General features: G+C 36.1%; 1 protein-coding gene across 1 annotated transcript; it reads right to left on the bottom strand.

The window, feature by feature from the left end:
• Window positions 1–558: 558 nt before the first annotated feature.
• LOC121431294 lies at window positions 559–9890 on the bottom strand. Its single transcript, XM_041628804.1, has 5 exons — window positions 9830–9890; window positions 6158–6499; window positions 3190–3298; window positions 1554–1682; window positions 559–1170 (listed from the first exon to the last, which is right to left on the bottom strand). Exons 1-5 carry the CDS (start codon window positions 9888–9890, stop codon window positions 954–956), a joined length of 858 nt encoding a protein of 285 aa, XP_041484738.1. The 3' UTR covers window positions 559–953.
• Between the last annotated feature and the right edge of the window lie 208 nt (window positions 9891–10098).

Raw genomic sequence — 10098 nt, 5'->3', positions numbered from 1 at the left:
AAAGACTCATTACATATATTTTAAGCATCATTCTCATATTTCTAACACTCAAATATACTTACAGATTGACGGCACAGAACGGAAAACTTACTCTAGATTTTTAGGGGTTATCATAGATAAAGCTTTATCTTGATATGAGCATCTGCATCTTTTATAATGTGTATTTCGAGAAGCATTGGAATTATTTCCTAGTCATGCTAGTTAAAATTTTATTTTGCCTCTTAAAAACTCTATTCCTATTGTATAATTCGTTAGTACTCTCGTGTATAACCTATTGTAACGTTATTTAGGCTAATCGTGGCTCTACAAAGCTGACTCCTGTTTTTTAATTACAAAAGCGAGTTATCGCATTTGTACAGGATCGCATTTACTTGGCTCACACTTATCCTTTATATTTCCTACAGAAAGCATTAAGAGTCGCCGACTTGTATACTCTTTTGGTAGCTATCATTATCATCCCTTAATCATTTGATGACATGCTTCAGCTCAATATTTCCTGTCCATAGCTACCCAACTCTTATATCTGAAAACTTTCATTTTACCAACCACAGACTGTGAATGACTTCTAAATCAATTCCAAATCATGGTCCAGACATTTGGAATAATCTTGCAGACAATATTAAATCTTGTTCCACTATAAGAACAACTTTTCAAAGAAATATCATTCAATCTTGTTTATCCCATACTCAAAATTAATCCTCATTAGCCACCTAACATTAACAAAAGCGATATTCTACTGCTATCAACAGCACCCACACCTATCTATTTAATCATGTTAATTTAAATATTGAATTCATATAAATTTGAAAAAAGTTCATTACTTTTTTCTTGAAACACGAGTTTTATTGAATGATAGGTCTTCTCAATTTCGAGGATCTAAGGGAGCACTTTCTGTTATTCAGTTTACCAACTAGCAGTACTATATCGTATGGAGAGTTTGGTCAAAAATATGTTTAGTTGGGAAGCTCATATGGATGCTCATCTTTTGTAGTTATTCCGTGAATATTTTGATGATGTTTCACTACTGATTTGTTCTCGTACGTCGGACACTCCTTTGTCTTTGAAAGCCGAACAGCTCCTAAAGCTTCGTAGGTTGGTGATGACGTAACAGATGGTGTTAGGTCCATGTACTGCCCCTCTTGTTGTCCATCGTCTTGCTCGTCCTTAGTTCTGTAATTTTGTCAAAGAAAATAAATAGATTAAGAATGGAAAAGGGGGAAGTAAGGATCGAGATATTCAAAAGATTTTTTTTTAATTCTCAAATAAGTCAACCATCTACAACATCATTACAAATGGTTTGAAATGTCAGAAAACCTGAAGAAAACACTGAAGGACATAAACCATACCTCAAAGCCCGGATAATACCAACAATGTAAGAACTATAATATTTAACATTCCACTTTCTATTATTCAGTTTACCAACTAGCAGTACTATATCGTATGGAGAGTTTGGTCAAAAATATGTTTAGTTGGGAAGCTCATATGGATGCTCATCATTTGTAGTTATTCCGTGAATATTTTGATGGAGTTTCACTACTGATTTGTTCTCGTACGTCGGACTCTCCTTTGTCTTTGAAAGCCGAACAGCTCCTAAAGCTTCGTAGGTTGGTGATGACGTAACAGATGGTGTTAGGTCCATGTACTGCCCCTCTTGTTGTCCATCGTCTTGCTCGTCCTTAGTTCTGTAATTTTGTCAAAGAAAATGAATAGATTAAGAATTGAAAAGGGGGAAGTAAGGATCGAGATATTCAAAAGATTTTTTTATTCTCAAGTAAATCAACCATCTACAACACCATTACAAAAGGTTTGAAATGTCAGAAAACCTGAAGAAAACACTGAAAGAAATAATTAAACCATACCTCAAAGCCCGGATAATCCATAATACCAACAATGTAAGAACTATAATATTGAACATTCCAATCTTGTTAAACCTGTGCTAGCAGTTGTATTGTTTCCAAATTGCCAATTCATATTCAGAATGCCATTATTCAAATCTTAGCGCCCGCCCTCGTTGGTATTTATTGTTTTGTTTTAAGGGTTCTTTGAGCAAATTACGTTACTTTTTTGAAGAGCTCATTTGCAAAAGATGTAGGATGTTACACAGTGATATATTTCGGCGAAAGATACCCCCCCAAAAAAAAAAAAAATAATAATAATGAAATAAAATAAAAATAAAAAAGAGGAAAGTTGACAAAAAGTTGCTAAAAAAATCTCCCTATTTGCAAAACAATTTATTCTATTTTCACAAAAAGGGCGAGATCCACTTCAGGACTTTCCTAGAAAATCATATTTCTACTTCCACCATAAAGCATGCTTTTTAAGCAAACAAATTTTGTCTTGAGTGAACATAGTCCGAATTTATCGTTTAAAGATGTGTTAAACAAAGTAAACGAAAAAAAATTGATATTTTGATTGGGTACCTGTTATCACAAATTGTATCAGGATTGATGCCCCCGGAGGGCAGATCCTCCGGGAACAAGTTCCACCTGACAACTTCCCCATAACTACCCCCCCCCCCCCCGAGGACAAGTCCCCGCAGGACAACTTCCCCCCCGGCCGGCAGGAGGCAGCCCCCAGGACAATCCCCCAGCCGACGGACAAGTCTCCCAGGACAACTCCCCTGAGCATGCTGAGGAACAGTCCCCTGTAGGACAACTTTACCGGAGGACAACTCCCTCAGGACAAGATCCCACCACATTCTGTTCGATTTCCCTATTCCTTTTATACTTAATTTATTTCCCTTCTAGTGTACTTTCCGTGGAGCACCCACCCCATACATGTACTTTCATTGTTCACTAATGTTTATCATCCATGACAACGCATTAATTGCTTGGACTATATACAGAGAGCCGTCTCTGGCGATTCATTTTTTGGTTTTGCCGGGCCGAGTGGATGGTCACACAATGGCTTGAAAGAAACGAAAAGATAATGGAAAGGGCTTTCACGATTTTCTGAATTCACTAGCGAGGAAAAGGGGAAGGTTTATGGCTTATACCGAACCAGTCTCAAGGAATGTGAGTTTAATTTAATTCCAATCCTGTCAACATGGTCAATGATGCCACGATAATCACAATAGCGTAATGATATTGAGATGAATATATTATATTGCCGACAACTGTCAAATACTCATTTCTTGTAACTCCCTCCCTGAGATGTGCTAGTAAATATCAGCTTAGCTTCTTCAATTACCTTTTCTTCCAGCTGATATATCCGAAAACGCTGAAGCTCAGAAGAACCAGAACTGCCACTGAGACTGATGTTATTATCAGCACATTATGATTAGACCTCAGTGTCTCCACTGTTACATAAAAGAAGAAGTGTAAGAGAAATATCGTTCTTTTCATTTATATTTTTGTCTTTTTCGGTTACCAAAAACTATAACTTTAACTGCCGATGAGAATTTCCACTTTGATGTAAGAAATAATAATTGATTCAAGTAGAATATAAAGCTCTGTAAATGTCTCAATTAAGTGTTGTCACAACACTCCATATAATAGTGCGTGAGAGTATACAGTTTAGCTGGATGCAGTGACTGTGTCGGCCTTCACATTTCATCACCCTTTTTGTCATCGTCAGCACTATGGACTCAATTTTGAGAGATTTTTACTCGCCCTTAGGTTTAACCTTTGTAATAAATCAAGAACTATCTTTGAAACATACCAACCGATCGATATAAGTGTAAGAAATTCTTGAGTACTTTTGCAGATTATCAAAGTGAAATTTGCGTTCATGTAATTACATTAACTTGTTATTTGTTATGGTACTTTCGTATCGTAACGCTACAACATCAAAATAAAGAAAAGTAGGTGGATATTGGTGTTAAAAAAGAAAATGTTCAAGTTGAGTGACAGGAGGTTTGTGTGTTCGTGTTAAATTGTCGGAATATTTATCATTTTTTTCCTTTCTGTCAGTGTAGTAGTTATGAATATAGGGATATGGGGGGTGAGCTTCTAGAATCTAGTTTCAATTGCATTATTTTATCAGTAATATTATCCTTTTCACCTCTGTTATACAATAAGATAAAAACAAAACACTAATTTAGAGAGGGGATGTCAAATTAATCATCATAACCTGATATTGGTTTGGCAATGATTGAGACGTCAAATCCTCTATAAGGTTCCTGCGATACCTCATCACTGGTAAATCGAATCCAAAGAAACTTTCCAACAGATGTGATGTTTTCTGGTAGATCTGATCCAGAAATATTAGGTATTACTAGCTCAGATTTCTCAAATTCAGACAAATTTCCCTGGAATAGGTATAAGAAGTCTCTAGATGGCTTAATCTGCATATCAACAAAATGCAACGAAACTCGATGATTGTCCGGAGCGATCACTTGCCATATTACATCGAGGTTGTTTTGGTACTGAGCTGGGTAATTCGGTGACCTTATGTATTCTGTTTTTGCGGCATGCACAGAAACGACTGCAATAAGAAACGGGGAAGAAAATTGTAAGATGACGGAAAATCGTAAAATGAGCTGTAGTACATATTGATGACCATCCCAAAGCAAAACCTTTCGAAATAATAAATTTGGATCTTAAATTTGTGAAACCTCCCTACTGATCGAATCATAGGCCCAATAGGTGCAAAACTACCACGTTTACAATTCGCTACCTCTGTACAGTTTAAAGCAAACTTGAGATTTAGCTAGTTGCAGAGACGTCTCCGCTACCTCTCAAAGACAACCCTCAAAAGTTGCAAATTCCCCTCCCCCCCCAAAAAAAACGTCTCCGAGATGTCCCCATTGCAGTTGCCTCACATCACAAAGTATCATAACATCCCCGAATCAGGGCCCTTGAAACGAGTTTTGATACGGGTGCTAGCTGATTTTGGTCATGAAAAATTTAAAAAGCAAAACCCAAAATAATAAAATAAAGAAATTTTAAATTTCGACTTTCTAGCATACAATCCTGATTTCAAGTTTCCCGGGGGTGCTTCAGCATATAACATGATATGAAACTATTACAAATAATTTCATTCTTGAGTTTCTGCAAAAAAGGGTCTCAGACCTTTCAGAAATGCAGAGACATGAAAAAATGATGGGATGAAGTGGAGAAGTCTACTTGATGATAAGGAGACTGCTCAGAGACTCCAGTCGCTTTAGACGTCTCCAGACAAGGGGATGTCCACCGTGTAATATGTTTTGATATACCGTCGGTATTAAGTGTTACTACGTATGTTTTATGTTCCACTCGTAGGGACCAACCAACGAAATATTCGTTTAACAGATCAGGTAAGAAAGTAAATTATTTAAAATGCCAATCATGCGGACAGTGTATATTAGTTGTTGCTGTATTCACGAAGTTTATATATTAACAATAACCGGAGTAAAAATACAGATTTTCTTGTATTAAAAGTGTCTTAATATACTTATGACATATATTGATAACAATAATAATAATTCAGTATTTATATAGCGCCTAACAAAATTTCTCTAAGCGCTTTACATCACAAAACCTAATCAATTAACTTAATAAACTAAACTCACTTATCAACTTAGCTACATTACATATTAACTAAACATCACAACGAAACTACCTTACATTTATATCTAAAATACTAACTTAACTACGGAAATATTAACTGTAAAAAAATCTTACTATTTACGGAAGAGATATGTCTTAAGTGCCACTTTAAAGGAACTCAGAGAAGATTGGGATCTTTAGCTAAGGGGGTGTGAGTTCCTGAGTGTAGTAGCCACAACTGAAAAGGCTCTGTCGCCATGGGTGTGGGATATTGCATTGGGAACAACCAAAGGTTCTTGTTGGATGACCGAAGTGATCAGGGGAGTTGGTGGGTGTTGATCATGCTCGATTGCTCGCGATGTATGAGGGGGACTTTCCTTGGATGCTCTTGAATGTTATGACGAGGATTTTGAAGAGGATACGCTTTTCTACTGGTAGCCAGTGCAGTTGCTTGAGTGATTTGGATATTTGGATATATCCTGTTTACGAGGGACTTTATTGACAATTCTATACATATACATGTACGTGCTAGAATTGCAACTGGTACATATTTCTCATGATAAGGTTTTGACCCAAATGGGTTGAGTATTTTCGATTATTAACAATTCCCCTTTTCCTCATATTCTTGCGAAGTATTCAAGAACTAAATGGACACCAAATAAAAGTGCAAATGTATTCCCTGGACTTACATCGTAGCTCAGTCGTCAGAAGTGCCCTGAATCCTTTTGATCTCCCCTGATTATTAGTGGTGAATTGGACCCAGAGATATGATCCATTCGATACGATGTCACCTGGATCAATACTTCCAGATAGAGGCCTTCTTTCAGTTGAGCTCGAATAGTCCGATGTCCATCCATCATTCACGGTTACAAAGTCAGGACCCTTTTCCGTTGAGAAGCTGTCGAAATGAAGCCTTATTTGATATGCAGGAGGAACACTAACAAGCCATGTTACATTGAGATTGTTGCAATACAGGCGTGGGTGATTCGGAGACTTGATCACAGCTACTTTCCTAACTTCCAAATGATCAGCTGAAATAAAAAAGAGAGATAATTTTCAAACAATGATTAATCTACGTTATCGAAAGACTTTTGAAATAGATTGTGCAAAACTATGTCCAGGAGTAATTTATGCAGAAATTATAACTTTTTCTTATCATGAGTGATCAGATTATTGGAATGCATGAATTCACTTCTAACCCAGGGCGCGGGGTGGGGGTATATTTGTTGTGTAATACCACATCATATTGTTATCTGATAATAACATATCATACTGGTATACTGGCCCCTAATTATGGAACGATCATCCTGAAAATGTAAACAAGTCATTGCCGATGTCAACTTCAAGCTTTAAATACAAGTGTTAAAATATCATGACATCTACCTACATCTGAATCGTGATGTTTTCTATAGTAATTGTTACTTAACTGGTTGAATACTATACATTTGTTGTTCCTACTTTGTATCAAGAATGCCTGTTGTACTATTTAATCGTGTATATCTTGTATCATGTGAAGTAGTTCATATCCGTTCTTATTCTTCTTGCTTGCTCGCCTCTATATATGCACTTTTCCTCTCTTTTCTCTTCCTTTCCCTTCTCTAAGCCCTTTCCTTTTTTAAATTGTTGTTTAGTCATGTACTTTTACAGGCGTATCCCAGGGTTTTTACGCTTTCTTCAATGTACATAATTGACATATGAATTTTACATCCATTGTTTTTTGTACTATATTCATGATATTATTGATTCGTATATTCTAAATGAAAAAGGATTAGATGTTAGTTGGAAGAAAATAACTGTTTCACTGAATTGAATTGAATATTCAGCCTAGCACATACTGCACATCGAAAAGGGGTCTAGATCATGAGGATGTTAAATAAAACTCAACAATCAATATTCATATCTGACTACAACTAATTTGTTCAATGTTCGACATAAACCAGTAGACGGACAATTACACTTGTTCAATTGATTCTATCTTCCTTGTTACCAGTTACAGGATTGTGCTATCATACCTTAATATTTGATTAGTACTTGATAAATCATATACTTACCACGTAATTCAGAAATCAGGTTAGCTGTGAATCCTGCACCTAAATTCTGTTCATCACTTATAAACTGAACCCAGAGATATGACCCATTAGATATGATGTCATCTGGTCTCGAATTTCCAGATAGAGATGCAAGATGTGTTGAAATTGTATAGTCCGATGTCCATCCATCCCGCACGTAAACGAAGTCATGATCATTCTGGGTTGAGAATCGGGTGAAGTTAAGTCTTACTTGATATGCAGGAGGAACACTTATGAACCATCGTATGTTGATATTGTTGTAGTAGAAATACGGGTGATGAAGCCTATTAGGAGACTGAATGGATGTAACATTCCAAGGCTGCAAACATATAGCTGTTAATAATAGTAATAAAAAACATTTATCGGAGTTCCTTAACATAACGGACTATACTCACAGACAAAAAAAGGAACCTCAAAACTTATGAACTTCACAATAATGATATATTTCTATTAGAATACACACTAAGGGATAAAGGTAGAAAACTGAACCCCTAGATGATGATGCAATAGCGGCATCCAGTGGATTAAAAATGGAACCCCTGGTTAGGGTTCATTTTTTCCATTCTTTAGGTTAAAAACTGCACCCCGAGGGTGCGATCTAAAAGTACTTAGGGTTCATTTGAACATCCCTTGAGTCAATTTCGCATCCTTAAACTGGTTAAAGGTTTATTTTTGCATCTTTCAAGGTACATTTTTCCACCACATTAAACCCTACAGGGTGCACGATTGTCCCTTTCACTGAAAGATTTTTTTTTGCGACAGCCATCCTTAACAACAAAATACTGTGGAGACTTCTCTCACTTTCTGTTTCTCTATCGATTTTTTGTTGTTGCTTACCTTGTTTGCGACTCGAACTCACCTCGTTTTAACTGCAGTCATGGCAGTCAAGACCTCTTCCCACTATGCTAGGTTTGCTTTACTGACTAAATAAACTGATGTCAATGGACAATTAATACACACAATCGATCCTGCTCGAAATTTTGACGGAATAATGCCATATTTTGGTATGTATTTCCACTCTCCCATCATCTATGTTCTATAGCAGGACTGGATATATTATTTTGATTCTTCTCCATATCTTTTTATATTTTCAATGGCTGTCGCAAAATGAACTTTTCCCCCTTTCAAATGAAGGTAAATTGTGCCTATTCGATGTCTTGCCTTCCTAGCGTGATCGGTTTGACATACGTTTGTGTGTGTCGGGTATTTTTTTCTTTACAAAGAATTATATCTAATATGTTTTGTTTACACGGGTTAACGTATCTAATTAATTAGTATTGATCATTTGACAATTGGCTTCATTTTCTGTCTGTAACCTTTTAATCAATTTATCTCCATAAAGGATGCTGGCTGTCAAATGTGAATAATATGATAATAACTTTTTTGTAGGTTTCTATACAAAACCAATAAAGGTTCAAAATTGAACCTTCATGCAAATTGAACCCCAGTTCGTACAAAGTGTATCAGTGGGAGTGAAATGTTTAACCATATAGTCGAGATAGGGGTGCTAAGTGCAAAATTGAATCTTAAGACTGCACTTTTCTTAGTGTGTACACAATGCTAATGTAATCCTAATCAACGTCTTTTTGCCGAAACATCAAAGGTTAATTGATGCAAAATATATAAGAACAATTATATAATCGAAATATCAACGGGCCCCTTTAACATTAAGCGTAACTGCAAGTCTGTAAAAAAATGTATTAAAAAAAGGATTTACATTAAATAAGTATTACGCGTATGCCTAAATGTATCTTTTTTATGTTACCGCCCCCTCCCCGGGTAAGCTTATAAAACATAAAAATATATTCAATGCACAATTCATATCAATATTTCAGATCCAAGTTAGAATGCAAGTAGGGTTCTTCTAAATTATTTATTCGAAACAGTGTGATTCATGCTTTGAATCCTTTATCACTATTTTATTAATCAAGTATGAATTGAACCAAGAGATGAACTCATAATAATGCGTATATTGATAACTACAATGCATACCTTGGGCACAGGTTGAAATATGAATACTGTACATTTAACTCACTTCGAAACGGTGTCAGTCGGGCTTGGAATCCTGTATTATAACGATTCCCATCGTCACTGGTAAATTCAATCCACAGATACGATCCTCTTGATATGACGTCATCTGGAATCAAATCTCCTGATAGAGATGCCACTCTTGTTGAGTTTGAATAGTCCGATGTCCATCCATCACTCACGTAAACGAAGTCATGATCCTTCTCGGTTGAGAAACTGGTGAAGTTAACTCTTACTTGATATGGAGAAGGTACACTCACAAACCATCTAATGTTGATATTGTTGTAGTAGGAGAATGGGTCATTAGGAGACTGAATGGAGGCATGATTCCAAGGCTGGAAACTGATATCTGTGAGCAGTGGCAATTCGAAATGTATTTCATTATGCCTAAATAAATGATAATAGTAATACTAATAAATCATTACAAATTCAAACGTTTGTTGTAAAAATGTTGACATTTGTGCACGCTCGATTTCCTCACTAGCATTTTTTGTATAAATTTTGCGAAATACGCCCGTACCTGGACCCTCTTC

The sequence above is a fragment of the Lytechinus variegatus genome, chromosome 17 (genome assembly GCF_018143015.1).
Source record: "Lytechinus variegatus isolate NC3 chromosome 17, Lvar_3.0, whole genome shotgun sequence".
NCBI classification, from domain to species: domain Eukaryota; kingdom Metazoa; phylum Echinodermata; class Echinoidea; order Temnopleuroida; family Toxopneustidae; genus Lytechinus; species Lytechinus variegatus.
This window is presented reverse-complemented; position numbering and strand designations above follow the sequence as displayed.